Source organism: Aythya ferina, assembly GCF_964211825.1.
Source record: "Aythya ferina genome assembly, chromosome: 2".
Classification (NCBI taxonomy): Eukaryota; Metazoa; Chordata; class Aves; order Anseriformes; family Anatidae; genus Aythya; species Aythya ferina.
In genome coordinates this window covers 60,402,127-60,419,412 of record NC_140297.1, presented here as the reverse complement: position 1 = coordinate 60,419,412, position 17,286 = coordinate 60,402,127, and the positions used below count along the sequence as shown (strand labels likewise).

Genomic DNA, 17,286 nt, shown 5'->3' with positions numbered 1-17,286 from the left:
AGGATATGGTAACTGGAACTCCAAAGTGCAGTATTATTTCTTGTAGCAATACCTTGCTTATTTCTCGGGCTTTGGCAGTTCTAGTGGGTACTGCTTCTGGCCAACCTGAAAAGGTATCCATTGATACCAACAAATATCGATACCCCCCTTTTCTTGGAAGTTCTGAAAAGTCAATCTGCCACTGTTATCCAGGCCCATGGCCTTTCCCAATTTGGCCCAATTTCAGTTTGGTGGTATTTTTGGGATTGGTCTGGAGGCAGAGGTCACATTGTCGGGTTACTAGTGTGACAGTAGCATACAAATTCCTAGACGTAATTTTCCCAATCAGATAGTTATATAGGGAATTTATTCCCCAATGAGTTTTCCGGTGTTCTTCCCTTACTAGTGACCATAGCAAATTAGAGGGGGTGACTAATTTCCCTTTCCCTTCTTCGGTAATAAACCATCCCTCGTGGTTATACTCTCCCTTTTGACTTTTGGTTAATTTTCTGTCCTTTTTTCTTATATACTGGCTTACTTTCTAGGCTAATTTCCCTGTCTGGAATCAGGGCTCCCTCAGTTGTTACCTTGCCTTTTGCTGCTTCTTTTGCCTCTCTGTCCGCCAGATCATTTCCTTCCTCCAATTCTGAGCTCACCTTCTGGTGTGCCTTAATATGCATTATTGCTACCATTTCAGGCAGCTGAACTGCTTCCAGTAATTGCATTATTTCTTTTGCATGTTTGATGTTTTTCCCTTGCGAGTTCAACAGTCCTCTTTCTTTCCAGATGGCTCCATGTGCATGTACAACCCCAAGTGCATATCTTGAGTTCGTATAGATGTTTATTTTCTTTCCTTTTTCTATTTCTAAGGCACGGGTCAGAGCAATTATCTCAGCCTTTTGTGCAGAGGTATCTGTTGGCAAAGGTCCAGATTCTATTACCTCTTTGCAAGTGGTAACTGCATACCCAGCATGTCGTTTTCCACTGGTGATGTAGCTGCTCCCATCAGTGAACCAGATTTCCACAAACGGCTGGAGTAGGTCGATGGTCTCCAGGCAGTCGTGGTGTACTGGCTCCCCTTTGGTTTACTCTGAGGAAAGAAGCATCCAGGCCACACATGCTTCTTCTGTCTGGGTGGCTATTAGGAGGTCATCTGTGTATTGCAACAGCCTTCCTTCTTCTGGTGGGGCTTCTCAGGTCCCAAGTCCTTTGCAAGTTTTTCTCCGAACAAGGTAGACGAGTTCTTAAAGTCCTGAGGCAACCTTGTCCATGTGAGCTGTGTTTTGCACCCACTCTTAGGGCTTTCCCACTCAAATGCAAAGATTTTCTGTCTGGCCTCATGGAGAGGGAGGCAAAAGAAGGCATCCTTCAGATCTAAAACGATAAACCAGGTTGGCTCTGGTGTTAAGCATGTTAGTAAAGTATATGGGTTCACCACCACAGTGTAAAGGTAGTGGCTGTCCTCTCCTTAAGTTTGATTTGTATTGGAGGAGCATTTTTGCCTTCCCTGGTACTTCAGTTACCCATATTCCCAGGAATACCTGACTCAAGATGTCTTCATTAACCTCTTCCTTCATTTTAGGGTTTGTTGATATCATTAGGCTTAATACCTCCACATACCTCTGGTCATCTACCTCCAGAACAATCTCCCCATTTTAAAATGATATGGTTGCTTGTAATTTTTCCAGTAGGTCCCTTCCCAGGAGTGATTCCGGAGAGTTGGGCATATATAAAATTTGACTGTCCCACTGTTTCCCAAGTTTGTACTTTACAGGTTTACAAAAGTATGCCATTTCTGATTGGCCAGTTGCTCCTTTTACTATGACATAACATTTACTATGACATAATCATTTCCTACAGGTACTAGTGCTTTATTTAAAATGAATCAGTTGCCCCTGTATCTACCATTCATTCCACCTCCTTTCCCCCCTTCATTTTTATAACCAGTGGATCTGCTGGGTTAGATTTCCCCGGTCTTCTCCAGTCACCTTTTGCATGCGCAAACACCACCTCCCTTCCCTGGTTCTCTTTTCCATTTCTTTTCTATTCCAAGCATTCATTTTTCCAATGCCCAAAAGTCTTGCATAAGACACATTGATCCTTGCCTAGCCAGGGCTGTTCCTGTCTAGGCCTCCTTTTTCCTTCTTCCCTAATAACTGCTATCAGCCTCTTCTGCACGTTTAATTGAGGAAGATAAAAGTCCTCTCTCCCTCCAAATTTCCCCGTGCGCATACACCATGCCAGAGGCATATTTCAAATCTGTCCAAATGATTGCCAGCTCAAAAGCTCTTATCAAGGTGATGATTTCCACCTTTGGGGCTGATGTTTGTTACCGCATATCCTGTGAGGCAAAATCCCTGGAGGACGAAGCTGCTGCCATCTATATACAAATCCTCCACATCTTCTAGGGATGTATCCTTTAAGTCTGGTCAGCTGGAGTATATTGTGTCCATGGTCTTCATGCAATCATGAGTAAGGGAAGAGGCTGGGTTCACAGAACAAGTGCTGAAAAACATCAGTAAGTCCTTTATACCCATTCATTTTCTTCTTCAGTCGCTATCATTTGCATATTGCAACAGTGTCCCCTTTTCCTGAAGAGGTCTTTCACGCTTCAAGATCACAGACTGGTTGTTTCCTGAATATGGTGGGGCTATTCTTGAACCCCTGTGGTAGCACAGTCCAAGTAAGCTGAGTTTGTCGTCCTCTGTTAGGATTTTCCCATTCAAAAGCAAAGAGTTTCTGGCTTTCAGTTGCCACAGGAAGGCAGAAAAATGCATCCTTTCAATCTAGTACCATGAACCAAACTTGACTGTCCTTGTTCAAAAGAAATTTTTGCATCCAGTTTTCCCAGCAAGTCCCTTCCTAAGAAGGGCCTTGGCAAATTGGGTAAGTATAAAAATTGATGAATTCCAATCATTTTTCCCAATTTAAATTTCAAGCATTGCAAATAAAAATGCCTTTTCCTGTTTCCTTGGACCCACCATGATCCCTCTACCCCAGAGGGCTCACACCCGTGATTTTGAGATCTCAGCCTCTGATTGAGGCAGAACTACTAACACTCCTCCATCCTCTTTCCCTGCTCATTCAACTTCAAACAGCTCTGTCAAATACTACATGCCACACCTTTTAACACCTTCAACAACCCTTTTAACACTTCTTTTATCTTTCTCCAGCCTGTACTTTTCTCATACCAACACTGAAGGCTCAGTCAGGGGCCAACCTAATTCCATACCTATCCCCTCTAAGATGTTGAAACAACATATCAGTATGCAACATTTCATCCTATTTTCCTTCTCTCCTCTAAAACAACATTAACTGCCAGATAGTGTTACAGTCAATTGATCCATAAAGTGGCCATTTAGCTTATATAGTGGCCACCATAGATTGCAATACTTGGTGAAAGTCCTCTTGCTTTCTGTGCCCCCATTTCTAACAATATCCGTCCAGTGTGCCAATATGTACCCAAGGAGGCTTTCTTTAAAAAGTCTTTGCTTTGGATATTACCCATTTCCTTGATTTCCCATTCCCTTTTATTTATTTATTTATTACTATTCCTTATTAGTTGGTGTCCCTTGTTTCAATTTCCACGCAAACCTTTTTATTGCAGGTTTTTACTGTCTTTTCCTAATCTTCTTCCCAAACGTCCCAGTTGCCTGGAATTAAACTCTTCCTTCCACATACAAACTTTACTGTTTCAGATTCTTAGTGAGCCCCGTTCCACTCATAAATCCACAGGGATTCGGGAGAACACCTGAAGTACTCAGCCCTCTGTCTTCCAGACAAACAATACCACATTTTTCACAAAATTTACCTTTCAGCAGGACTGAACTTCAAGCTGAATGCCAATTTTTCTCATGCACTTTGTTAGTAAGCCCCCACCAACCAAGGAATCACTCCTACATATCCATCAGTATGGGGGCTTAAAAAGGTATTGAGGCCTAAATAAATTTACTCTCCCTCTTCTTACCAAATTCCCAGGACTCAAGCCTGAACCACCAAAGAAGTGACTCTCCATTCTACCGCTTTGATGATCAGCCCCCCCTCCCCCCCTTAATACTTGGGACACTGACCAAACACCACCTTGAATATACCAAAACTTCTAAACTTTTACTCAGATAATGCTCCCACTATTTGTCACACTCAAAACATTTAAATACAAAAAATAGGATTACAAGATGCACTGCTGGGCCCGAATTTTGGGCATCACCAGTCAACACTTGGATAAAACAGCACTTCTTTTCAGTCTGTCACGCTCTTCATTCATCTCCGGACGCTCCCCTCGCAGAGAATACGGAACCACAGATCGGAACTCCACACTTGCTTCCCAGTGATGCTGCGTCTCACTCACTCAGCACAATCATGCAATCACACAGAGAGGCCACGTACACTTCTCAGTCATACCAAAAGAATATATCACTTAAGCAAACTTGTTTGTATCATCTCTGGCTGTGTTCCTCACGGAGTAACTCGCTTCACAACAATACTTTGCCTCAAACACATACACTTACACAAATGCTTTCAACATGAGACACCCAGACATCTACAAATAATACATACAATTAGTAACACTCCAATTAATATCCCTCCAGCAGCTGCAAACATGACCCAGGTAAACTTGTCACAATTGTGAGAGGCCAGCTTACCCTTCTGCGTCTTATAGTCATTAGCTGGTCTGTCCTGGCTCCCAAAACCAGGATGCAGTGGTAACCTCGGATTTGCTCGATCTACTCCCAAGATCACTAGCGGCTGTTCCATTGGCCAGCAAATCCCCATTGACTAGTCTATTGGTCAGCCTGTAGGGTACCCTTGTGAGAAACACTCCGCAGCCAATAACTTAGGCTCAGGCGAGGATCTCAGTGAAGTAGTAATTTATTCGCGATTGCAATGGCGGGCGCCCCACAAGCAGGAGAGAGCGCATCTACTAGTTCCAAAACACAGTTTATATCCCTTTTGATGGCAGGACCCTCCCCTGTTTCCCCACTGAGTGGGTAATCCAGATTCACAATCTATTTGATGCTTCACAAACAATGCATGGCCTTCAGTCGCCGGCCTGTTAAATTTCAAATTTCTTTTGACATTTTTACTGCTTGAAGTGGTAATGTTTCTTCACTTATCTGACTTGACTTGACACCGTGATTTTCACCTAATTGTCCTAAGGAGTCTGATTGTCTGCATTTTACAAGGTCGCCTGCTAAACTTTCTTATTACTGTAAGCATATCTCAGTACCACATTCCCTCCTTCTAAACAATGTAACTCTGCAAAAACAACATTTCTATTCCCACACCCTCCTCCCTTACGGGAACTATGCTGCACGCCAGATGTCTCCGTGCGATTTACCAGCTGCCCCAGACACGTGTACAACTTACATGCCCTTCCTGTACTGTTACACATACCATTTGTCCACAGTCCAGCAGGTCATGGTCTGCCCCCACAGTGAGCAGCCGAGGAACGGAGTTCCTCCAGGGAATTGTACCCAGTGCGTGCTAGGACGTCCACAGTGTGGCCACTCCTGTGGGCAGGCAGAGAGCCTCCTGGCTGGCTCGTCAAAATGACTTGTGGAAGAAATCTGTAACTGAAAGCAAACGAGTTATAAAGTAGGTATGTGGTTTCTTTTGGTGCCGGGCACATGCGGGATAGCTCCCAAAGGCATGTGCACCTTAACGTGGCAACTTGCTTTGGTTATATGCAGACAAAAGTTACATATGCATGAAGTTTCCCAATACGCCTATACATATTCATAACCTATCCCTGCTTTGTATTAGAATTAGCTCCAAGGAGTTTTTTCCATAAATTCCTCCCATCTGCACCTGCGCAGTGCCTTCTGGTGGTGGTCGTTAGGGGTTGTGGGGATGAAGGCCGATAACTCCTCTTCATCACCGCTGGTTGACCCCCTGCCTTTGTACAGACTCAGCTGCTCCTTGGCTCTTGTCCAAACCACAAGCTCGGTCTCAGGTGGTTTTTGAGACAGGTTCCCCATTTTGTCAGGAAACATCTTCTGTGAGGGGCCCCAAGACTCCTTATTTTGGCTAGTAAGAAAAGACACTCCGAAATATCTACTTCAACGCGATTAAGCAAGCCCCCATTCTTTCATTCCTGGCTTTAATAATTACGATTGTTTTTTTTAGAAATCATTAATGTGATTAAGCAAGCCCCCATTCTTTTATCCCTGGCTTCATCAGTCCCTTCATGAGCCCAGAACTGGACTCAGCGCTCCAGGTGGAGCCAATGCAATGCCAAGCAAAGGGAAAGGATCACCTCCCCCAGCCTGCTGGCAGCACTTTGCCTCATGCAGCTCAGGGTACTGACAGCCATCTTGGCAGCAAGGGCACAATGTTTACTCTCATTCCTTCACTAGACATCCAGGCAGGTCCTTTTCTGCAAAGCTGCTTTCTAGCTGGCTGGCTCCAGGGCTCCCAGGTTAGACCTTCACTGGAAATACGCCCCTTCTGTGCTCCCTCCCTGTGCCCTTTACTTTGTTGTTGTTTCTTTTTTTTGCTAGCTCAGACCATGTTGGGAAAGCATCCACCTTCAGCAAAGACTGTGTAAGTGGTGCTGCCTAAATGGACCTCTCTGTGTCATCACCCACAGGGGTGCTCCTTTGCCCCACCCCAGTGCATATTGCCCGCAGAGGCTTCAGCGCACTGCGTTTCTTGCCTGTTCTGTTTGTCAGCTCTTCAGACTTCCTTCCTCAGTGGAAGGGATGCCCCAGGAGGGACGTGTGAGGAGCTGAGAGGTGGCTGCAGGAAGGTAACGTTGGTTCCCTGCATCTGAGAGGACGCCTGCCACTCAGGCTGCAGCCGCCTTTCTGCACAGGCTGCCTACGATTGTCTCGCTCTGTGAGACTGCCAGTAGGCACAGTAGTAGGTACCTTCATCATCCTCACGTATGTCTTTGACTGACAGGGTGCAGGTATTTTTGCCTCTTTTAGAAGAGTGGTACTTGTCCTTGTAGGAATCCTTGTCGTAGGAAATCTGTGCTGTTGAGGTCACATACAGAAGCCGTTCGGGAGCCCTGGAGGGTATGTGTCGGTACCAGTGGATGTAAGCACCCTGGAAGTCATCTATGCCCTCGACTTTGCAATCGATCACTGCAGTCGAAGACGTCCTTTTGGTGAGAGATGGCTGACGCTGTTGCAGCAGCACTTGTGCTTGCCCAGCGGACAGGAGAGAAAGTAATACAACGAGCACTGCCAGCCACCTGCACATGGTCATATGCATGAGAGCCACTTGCTGCTGCTCCCCACGCTGCCCTCCTGAGAGGGGGAACGCGTGTGACCAGGCTGCAGCCAGGGCCAGGACTGGCAGCGGCAGCATCCCGATGGCGCTCGCTCACCTCCAGCTGTGGGAGAAAGATGCTGCCTCTGCAGCAGGGTCAGGGGGCTGAGCCTGAGGAGAGGATGTGACTCACTTGGGGGCCTTGGGGAGAGGGGCCCCAGGAAGCAGGCAGGTAATGCTGCAGGAAAGCAGCGCCGCCAAACCCTGCTGAATGGTAGCGGTCGTTTGTAGTCTGGAGCAACCTACTGCTGCATTCAGAGGAGTTGGAAGCTGCTACGCAGTACCTGGGCTCAGAGGCTTTCCCAGCTGAATAGGGGCACTCTGTTCTTGTACAGCTGTGACAGGTGTCTGAGCTTTCCCTCTTCTGCGAGGTGCAACTGATACCTCAGTGCTACATGTGCTGTAAGGTTTTTCTTCTTCCTTTTCTCTCTCTCTCCTGCCATACCTGGGGAAATCCCCTTTTTGTAGCTGAAGTGAAATGACTTCTCTGCTGGTGCCAGCCACAGAGAGCATCTGGACAGCCTGCACCAGCCCTGCAGCGCCTTTGATGCCCCGCTGCCTGAGAAGTGTGCTCGATGGGCTTGGGGCTGATGGGGAGGCAGGGTGGGCATGTTCCCTGAGGTTTTGGGCATTTCAGGGTCTGGTCCAGGAAGCGGAGCACATCTTTGCGCAGGCTGCGTATGACTCTCTACTGCTGTGCATCCCACCTGGCGCAGTAGTAGGTACCAGCATCTTGCGAGGTGACTTTGGTCACCGTCAGGGTGCAGAGAGATTTGCCCACGTCCTTCTCGATGCTGAATTTCCCCTCATCTTCCCGGTTCGCAAGGAAGAGCGTGGATGCCATGTAGGCAACGCGCTCAGGAGCTGCCCCAGGCCTCGTGCGGTACCAGTGAATGAAAGCTTTGTCAAAGTCGGGGACAGAGACGTGGCAGGTGATGAGCACCGTTTTGCTTTCGGGCTTGGTGACAGATACCGGGCTTTGCTGCAAGGCTCGTGCAGGGCTGCCTGTAGGAAAGCAAGAGGGAAGTGGGGAATGCAAGGCTGAAGCAGCAGCAGAGCTTCCCCCGGGACGTGCAGGCAGTGGGGTGAGCAGGGCACGTACAAGAGAAAGCAGCTGCCAAGACGAAAGCTCTCAGCAGCCACATGGTCGCTGACCTCCGTAGGGCTTCCATCCGGGACAGGCTCGGAGCCAGTGTCGAGCACTGGCCAAGTGGATCCGAGCAGGAAAAGCCACTTGTCTTGTTGACGTGCAATGAGGCTGTGCCAGATGCAGGCGGGACATAAAGTATGTTGGGTCCTTTCTTTGCCACGTCTTCCACCCTCGGGAGCTCCTGCAGGTGTGCCCAGCCAGGCCAGCAGGAGCCTGCAGCCAGGTGAGGTTTGCAGCCCTCGCCCGCCTGTGGTGGGGAGCACAGCCTGGGTTGTGTGCCGGCTGCCTGAGGGTTTTCTACGGCTGTGCTCTCCCAGTAAGCACAGTAATAGGTGGCTTCCTGCTCCTTTGTGACTCTTTTTATTGTGAGAGTACAGATGGGCTCCGTCTTCTTCTTCTCGGCCCCAAAAGCTTCCCTGTAGGATTGGTTGTAGTACGCAGCTGCCCCTGTCTGCACATACAGAAGGTGCTGTGGGGCTTCCCCGGGTTTCTGCTGGTACCAGTGGATGTAGGCATTGGGAAAGTCTGACCCCAAGAAGTGGCAGTCGATCCGCGCAGTGCTGTATGCCACTCTGCGCACGGAAGGTTTTGGCTGCCAGAGGCTTTGCGCGGCTCCATCTGCAAGGGAAAGCAGAGGAACAGCACTGTGGTGACAGCAGGGGCAACCCCCGCGGGCTCCCCGACCCCGCAGCTCGCACCTACGACTTACAGCAGCAAAGGGCTGCAGCAGCCAGAAGCACCTGCAGCGGCAGCATGAGCATGGCACGAGGTGGAGTCTGCCTCCGTGACCTGGCCCGGGCCGAGTGCGTCCGTCCCTGGTCCCTGGCGAGAGGGAGGGAAGGAGCAGGCGCTGGAGGGGCAGAAAGGAGTGGCTCAGGCACCCGGCACCCAATGGCAGCTCCTCTGCGTGGCTCCAGCTCCTGGGGGCCAGGGGTCTCCTTGCCCCTGGGAACCTCCCTGCAAGTGCTGGTGCCCTGCAGGTGGATGCCACTGCCCGTTGTAGCTCCCCAGATTCAGCCCGGTGTGAGCAGACACAGCTTGGCTTTACGGCAGCTGCCTCGTGGCCATCTGCACGCACTGTAGCACGGTCACAGGTAGGTTGCTGCAGCAGCTCCTTGCCCACTCTTACGGATTTGTGCCTCACTTTTAGCCTGAGTTCCTCTTGCTTCATCTCCACCTGGGTATATCTTTGCTTCTTGGAGGGAGAGACGAGATAAGAGAGCTTCCACCTGAAATCCCTCTTCCTGTGGTGGTGGGCATGGGAAGAGTAGTTTCCCCATGCTGCAAATGATGTGGCAATGCTTTCAAACTGTCACTGAAAGCTGCAGTAATTTAAAAGTCAGAAATATGCAGCAAAAGCATGCCCAGCCCTCAAATAAGCCTTCTGGTCCCTGGCCCTACCCCTGCCATTTCCCACATCCCTGAGAAAGCAGCCTTTCTCTCTACCCATCAGGGGCAGCTGTCTTTGTACTTAGCCACCTCCCACGGTCCGGGTGCCACACTAGAACTGAGCACCTGGGATATGTGTCTAGCTCACTAGCTTAAACAGAAATGCTTTCTAGTCATGACATCTTCTGGATATCGGTAGCAATACACTCACATTCCTATTTTTAGTTTCCTCTTTATATTTATAAACATCTTTCTATGTCTTGTGCTTATTTAGTATCTAATTTTCTCATCAAGCAGTGTATGATTCCCAAATCTGACGCTGCACATGGGCTTAGGAATTTTTCTATCATCTGGCATTTATCTGGCAAGCCCGAATCTTGTGATTACACATTCAATGCTGAGATCTGAACACCTGCTGATGAGCAGCCCTCTGCCCAGCTTGACTCCATCTCCACTGCTTCCCCATTAAGAATGTCTCAAGAATAGGCTTTATAATGACAGTTTCCTGATGCTGTTGCTGCCACATTCCTTTCTTGAAGTACAAACCAGTTGCTTACTCAACACGTAATTTTCCCAGCCCTATCAAGTAAGTGCCCCGATCTATGCCCCCAGGACTTTCTCACTCCAAGTCAGAGGGAGCCTTCCCCCTCATCTCAGTTTGATTTTGAAAGCACTCAAGCTTTCAAGGGAAATTTTTCTTTCAGTTTTCTGTGTCAAACCACGGGCTTTGAAAAGCTCCAGAACAACATGCTGAGCTATTTCCAGGAACAGCGGCATGGAAGATTTCCCCTATCCAGTAAAGAAATCCTTACAATCAGTTCCCTGCTTGAATATTCCAGTTTCCTCACTTGAGTAAAACAAGGGGAAGAGGAGGTGCTGAGTTTGAGTTAGGCATTTGCCCTTCACTGTTTCCTTTGCATGTGCCACTTGCTCCGTTGAAATCCCCAGCTTTTGGCAGCTGCCCCTTTTTTGCTGCGTTGAAATCACAGGTGCCCCAGTGGCTCAGTGCCGAGCCAGTCCTGGCTGTGCAGAGCCTGCGTGTTGAGGCTGGGCAGCTCATCCACGCCGGGGGAAGTGATTTGGGATCTTTCAAATCGTTTGTGGTTGAGCCATCAAGGGAGTATTGGTCGAGGTGATCGCTGGGTTTCTGCTGTAGTGGGGGTCCCAGTAGGCACAGTAGTAGGTAGCTGTGTCATGTGGAATTATATTGCTTATTTTAAGAGTACAAATTTTCTTTCTTGAAACCTTTTCAGTTGTATATGTGCGCCCTTTTCCTCAACTGATGTTTTCCCTGTTGTAATATAGAACATACACTCTGGAGCTTTATTCTCCTTCTGTTGGTACCAGTGTATGGCGGTGCTATCAAAATTTGCAGAGATGTCTTTAAAATGACATTGCAGACGTGTACTGCCTTGATATTTGGTGATGCATACAGGAGTCTGTATGGGAATTTCCTGTGCAAATCCATCTACGAGAGAAGTGAATGGGAGAGGAGAGGAGAGGAGAGGAGAGGAGAGGAGAGGAGAGGAGAGGAGAGGAGAGGAGAGGAGAGGAGAGGAGAGGAGAGGAGAGGAGAGGAGAGGAGAGGAGAGGAGAGGAGAGGAGAGGAGAGGAGAGGAGAGGAGAGGAGAGGAGAGGAGAGGAGAGGAGAGGAGAGGAGAGGAGAGGAGAGGAGAGGAGAGGAGAGGAGAGGAGAGGAGAGGAGAGTGTATATCATGTTATTAATGCCAATCTGGGATTTGGGAAGATATTTCTTAGCAATGAGGAAAAGTAAGATAACTAGGAGGGACTTACAAGACCAAGTGGTTGCGGCCACCAGCGCTGCCAGCAGCAGCATGTTGGCGTGTCCCACTCAGCTGTCTCAGAGCTCTCTGTTCTCCGAATTGAGACTCGCAGAAGGAAACTGTCCCCAGGTCAGGCTGAGCTGTGCCACGTGGGAGGAGGAGGTGCCTCCCTCAGGTGGCTGCTGGAGAGCCCCTGCATCGAGCCACAGGGACGTGTCCCCCAAGCTCTTTCTGGCAGCACCAGTGGTGACAGAGCAAGGGCAGTGCAGTGGGGAAGAGGAAGAGTTTTCCTTAGAAATACTTGGGCATTGCAGGCACAATGTTCTCATCACCAAAGTGTTTGTCAATGGTACATGCAAGCGTCATCTGTTATGAGGGTCCATCAGCTCTGAGGAGGAAACGACTCATTTGGTATACCCAAGGAAAGTGCCTCAACTCGTTTCCATTGCTGGGTGGGGATGGGGAGAGCAGGGAACAGGGGGTTACTGCTGATTAATTTTTTGTAGAGAAAATACACCACTGCAACAAAAATGCAGTAAGGTCCATACCCAAGCTACTATCGACCTCAGCAGAGTCAGTGCAATCCTTTTGTGGGACCTTAAAAAACCCAAGGTGCCCGGAAAGATGGTAATTTCCCCCGCATCACGAGAGAAACCAAGTGTGAGGGAGGCCATATCCTGGCTTTTGAGAATTCCTAGCAAGGCATGGGACTCTTTCTCTTATTTCAGCTGTGTTTTGACTGAATGGTCTGCCTTGCAAAGGTCTGAGCCCTCACAGTGACTGCCAGTCCAAGGGTGGCTTCTTGCTCCCACCAGCTGCAAAATCCTGTTCCTAAAACGAAGTGTGAGAAAAGTGGGAATCTGGGCCCCCATTCCTTGTTCCCGTGTGCCTGACTCTTGGGTGGAGAACACAGAAGATGGTGAATGGGGGAGGTGGTGAGAGAGGGAAGTGTTTTTAGCTTCCTTTTCATTTCTCACTGTGCTAGACTACTAGTGATAGGCAATAAATTTTATTAGTCTCTCTACATTGAGTCTCCTTTACTCATAACAATAATTGGTGAGTGATGTCCTTGTCCTTAAGTCAAGCCTGGAGCCCTTTCCATCATACTTTCTCCCCATTCTCCTTTGAGGAGGGGGTGTGAGAGCGGCTGTGGTGGATTTCATCTTCCCTGCTGGGAAAAACCAGCACAACCAGCAAAACATCATCTGGAAAGGGAAGATTGCTCTCGTATAGATTCGGGTCCACCATCCAGGTCTGGTTGGAAGGAGAAGACAAACCCAGGCTGAACCTGGGAATGGAGTTCTTACAGTTCAGAGTCTGAAAAATTTAGAATTGTGGAATGACAGAAACACAAGTTTGGAAAGGGCCTACAAGATCTTCTAGTCCAACTGTCCTCCTATCACCGGTACTACTCACTAAGCTACTAAATCGTTATCTTGTAGCACCTTTTCCAGGCACTTCTTGTACACCATGAGGGAAAGTGACTCCACCACCTCCCTGTGCAGGCCGTTCCAGTGCCTGACCACTCTTTGAGAGAAAAAGTCTTTCCTGATATCTAATCTAAATCTCCCCAGGTACAACTTGTGGCCATTTCTGACACCCTCCTCATGACAACCTCCCTTCAGGAAGTTGTAGAGTGCAATGAGGTCTCCCCTGAGCCTCCTCTTCTCCAGACTAAACAACCCCAGCTCCATCAGCCGCTCCTCACAGGACTTGTTTTCCAGATCCCTCACCAGTTTTGTTGCCCTTCTCCGGACATGTGCCAGGGCCTTGATGTCCTTCTTGTAGTGAGGGGCCCCAAACTGAACACAGCACTCGAGGTGTGGCCTCACCAGAGCTGAGTACAGGGGACGATCACCTCCCTGCTCCTGCTGGCTACACTATTTCTAATTTAGGCCAGGATGCCGTTGCCCTTCTTGGCCACCTTGTACACTTCTGGCTCATGCTTAGCCAAGCATCGTCTTTTTTTTTTAGCATAATATTTTATTTTACCTTGCCCTGTGCTTTTTACAGTTTATACACATTTTAAAATTAGAAACCAAGCATTCCATTTTCACCGTGTGAAAAAAACACGTCTCCTTTGATAGCAGAGGTTGCACTGAAGGGGGATAAAAGAATCCAAAAATAGTCGGAACAGGTATTTACACCTACTTTTGTAAATTTTACAAATCTAATACTCTGACAAAAGGTTTTATATCTCAAACTGCATGTTAAAATTTCACATTTACCCAAGCTCTTCCTGAAAAGCCACGGTAGTCTGAGACGCACTCAAACCTGCACCAGTGCCAGCCCTTAAGGAGCATCTACTCACACATTGCAAAGAAAATTTTAACTTTAAAAACACTGGGAGTAATAAGTCCAAGTAAAACTTAAACATTTTTTTGAAAGTGCACCGTGTATCTACCAGGATTCTAAATGAAAATTGAAAGCAATTTATTGACTCAATGCAATAGAAAACAGGCTAATACAGTTTCTAACAATCCTGTTACCCAAATAGAGACAATTTTTATTTTCTTAATCTCCTCTTTGAAAAACTAATACTTCAGAAAACAGTGATCTTCAGGTTAAAGTTTTGTATTTTGGTTTACTGTTTGGTTTACTTTCAAAAGCTTCAGGACTACATACTGAGTTATTTCCATGAACAGCAGCATGGAAATAAGCACCTTTCCACTAAAGAAATCCTTACAATCAGTTCCATGCCACACTTGAGAAAAATCAGTGGATGAGGAAGTGCCGAGGCTGGGTTAGGCATTTACCATTTACTGTTCCCTTTGCACGTGCCACTTGCTCTGTCGAAATCCCCACCTTTTGGCAGCTGCCCCCTCCAAGGAGTGGCTCAGCGCCGAGCCAGTCCCGGCTGTGCAGAGCCTGCGTGTTGAGGCCAGGCGGCTCATCCATGCCGGGGGAAGTGAGTTGGGATCTTTCAAATCGTTTGTGGTTGAGCCTCCGAGGGAGTATTGGTCGAGGTGATTGCTGGGTTTCTGCCGTAGTGAGTGTACCAATAGGCACAGTAGTAGGTAGCTGTGTCATCTGGAACTATACTTCTTATTATGAGAGTACAAATTTTCTGTTTAGAAACCCTTTCAATTGTATACGTGCGGCCTTGGAAGCTCTCATCCACTGCTGTTGTCCCTGTTGAAATGTAGAACATCCACTCTGGAGCTTCATTCTCCTTCTTTTGGTACCAGTGAATGATGATGCTATCAAGATTTCTAGAGACACCTTTAAAATGACATTGCAGGCGTGTTGTTCCTCCAGATTTGGTGATGGATATTGGTGTCTGTATGGGAATTTCCTGTGCAAATACATCTACAAGAGAAGAGAATTGAAGAGAACTGAAGAGAATTCGGAAGGGAAGGGAAGGGAAGGGAAGGGAAGGGAAGGGAAGGGAAGGGAAGGGAAGGGAAGGGAAGGGAAGGGAAGGGAAGGGAAGGGAAGGGAAGGGAAGGGAAGGGAAGGGAAGGGAAGGGAAGGGAAGGGAAGGGAAGGGAAGGCAGAGGAGAAATAATGTTTTTAACCAGCAATAAAGGATTTGGGAAAATGTCTGTTAGTGCAACCATGTTTGCCTGTGAGGGAATGCAAGATAAAGTACAAAGCACTTACCAAACCAAGCTGTGGTGGCCACAAGTGCTGCCAGCAGCATCATGTTTGCTGGTCCCGCTCAGCTGAGACTCAGAGGAGAGGGAAGGAGGCCCCAGATGGGGACAGGGTTGAGTGGGAGGAGCAGACGTCTCCAGCGATGGCTCTTGTGGGCGCAACCGTGTGGGGCTACGTTTGCAGAGAACCCACTGCAGCCTGGGAAAGGAATTAGACCTGGGAATGCTCATGTTGGTAAGGACATTGTCATCCCATCAGCTTTTCAGAAAGACTGGTAAGTCCAAGGAGCGTGGCATGTGGAAACTTGAGGCAGAGCTGCTGAGAAGGGGTTGAGAGTGAGAGCAGCTGCAGCCGTACATCAGGGCGTGAAGCTCCCAGCCCAGAAGCCACCCTGGTGGGCGCTGAGTGTGTGCGGTCCCCTGCAGTGGCAGAAGGCATTTCCCCACCCCACCAGGGACCACGTCTTCTCCATGGTGAACCCATGCTGACTACTGCTGATGAACTCCTTGCTGTCTGTCTCTGTTTGTTGGAGGCATAGCCCATGGCTGAGGACGTCACTTCTCTTCTGGACACCTCCGGGGAGAAACTGTGATGATAAAGTGGCATTTCTGGTCTGTTGTAGGACTTTGTAGGGACTGAAATGCCAAGGAAGACAGGAGAAAAATGTTGAAGGAAGGTCTACCAAATCATTTGTCTTCTCTCCTTGTTACAGACGAACACCTAGTTTCAAGAGAGCACCAAATATGTAGAGCTACATTGCTGTTCTTGCTCCACGGATTCAATAAACAATAGAAATCTTCAGCTGCTGTTTGTTCATGAGGCACAGACAGGCTGTGTTCACAGACAGGTGAGTGCTTTCCATATATTCAAGTCTTCAAGTCAGCAATGTTCCCTATTTGTAATCTCAACTGACGGGTACCTGCAGCTTCTGCATGTTACAGAGATGTGTAAGTCTGGAAATAATATCCTGATTATTAACATCCTCTACTTAGCAGTTGTCATGCTATGTTTTGTTTTTCCTGCCCCGTGGCAGAAAATCATCAGAGCAGGGCTGAATGAGGAAGTATCTGTGTTTCGGCAGAGCTCAGAGCTTGCGGTTTGGAGTGCCAAGTGCCTTTTTGTATGGTTTATCTTGGCCCATCTAACGCTGTGATGCCTTGATAATAATACCAATACGCACAGTAGTAAGTGCCAGCGTCCCTCTGGTTTACATTATTTATTTGGAGAAAATAGTGAGGTGCAGAGGCACGCTTCCTCACTTGATACTTTTGTCTGTCAGAGCTGTCATCAAACGAAGGTGTCTGTCCCGACACATACAGTATTCTCTTGATCGGCTGCCCAGGAAGCTGCTTGTACCAGTGCACGGTGTCTTCTTTCGTCAGCTGGCATTCCATGCTGGCTGAGCGGCCCTCTGCCTGAGTCCACGACACTGGGGTTTGCTCCGGCACTGCCTGCGCATCTCCACCTTGAAGGGAAAGGAGAGAAATTGGGTGAAAACTTGGTGAGGGCTCAAAACGTCTGCAGTCTGGAGCAGGAGCTGTGTTCTCCGCACAGGGGAAGGAGAGGAGAAAGGGAACGGGGCTTACGGGACCAACAAGAAGCTGCAAGCAGGATGGGCAGCAGCAGCATGCTGCCTGCTTGGGTGAAGTGTGGAACGGAAGTAGGGGCAGGAAGGTTATAAAGCCCTCCAGGTGGAGAAGGAGTCAAACAGCTCTGGGGAGGAAATGACTCATTTGGCACACCCAATGGTGGTGTCTCCACTCATTATCATTGGTTTGGGAGGGTTGAGGTGGATGGTCAGGAGGCTGCTGCTGCTTAAATTTTCTGGCAAACTACACCACAGCAATAAGAATGTATAAAGTGTCCATACCCAAGCTACTACTGACATCAGCAGAGTCAGTGCAATCCTTTTGTGGGACCTGAAAACACCCAAGGTGCCTGGAAAGATTTTCATTTCACAGAATCACAGAATTTTCTAGGTTGGAAGAGACCTCAAGGTCATCGAGTCCAACCTCCAACCTAACGCTAACAGCCCTCCACTAAACCATATCCCTAAGCTGTACATCTAAGCGTCTTTTGAAGACTTCCAGGGATGGTGACTCCACCACTTCC

General features: G+C 48.2%; 1 protein-coding gene, 1 long non-coding RNA gene and 1 gene segment (V, D, J or C); 1 reads left to right on the top strand and 2 right to left on the bottom strand.

Annotated features, from left to right (window-relative positions):
- Positions 1 to 9,815, bottom strand: part of TARP (TCR gamma alternate reading frame protein) — a 44,483-nt gene extending 34,668 nt beyond the window's left edge. The window contains exons 1-4 of the mRNA XM_084510095.1: positions 9,549 to 9,815; positions 9,114 to 9,254; positions 8,357 to 9,022; positions 7,962 to 8,259 (exon numbers count right to left, since the gene is read on the bottom strand). Of these exons, the coding sequence (XP_084366221.1) occupies positions 7,962 to 8,259; positions 8,357 to 9,022; positions 9,114 to 9,254; positions 9,549 to 9,684 (1,241 nt within the window). The 5' untranslated portion in view covers positions 9,685 to 9,815. The remainder of the gene's footprint in view (positions 1 to 7,961; positions 8,260 to 8,356; positions 9,023 to 9,113; positions 9,255 to 9,548) is intronic.
- A 3,724-nt stretch (positions 9,816 to 13,539) lies between these two features.
- Positions 13,540 to 15,900, bottom strand: LOC311432049 (Ig heavy chain V region 914-like). The segment is given in 2 exons: positions 15,181 to 15,900; positions 13,540 to 14,886 (listed from the first exon to the last, which is right to left on the bottom strand).
- On the top strand, positions 15,321 to 16,823 carry LOC311432056. The gene is made up of 2 exons (XR_014689803.1): positions 15,321 to 15,448; positions 15,887 to 16,823. It is a non-coding gene; the product is annotated as an uncharacterized lncRNA (long non-coding RNA).
- Positions 16,824 to 17,286: the final 463 nt, after the last annotated feature.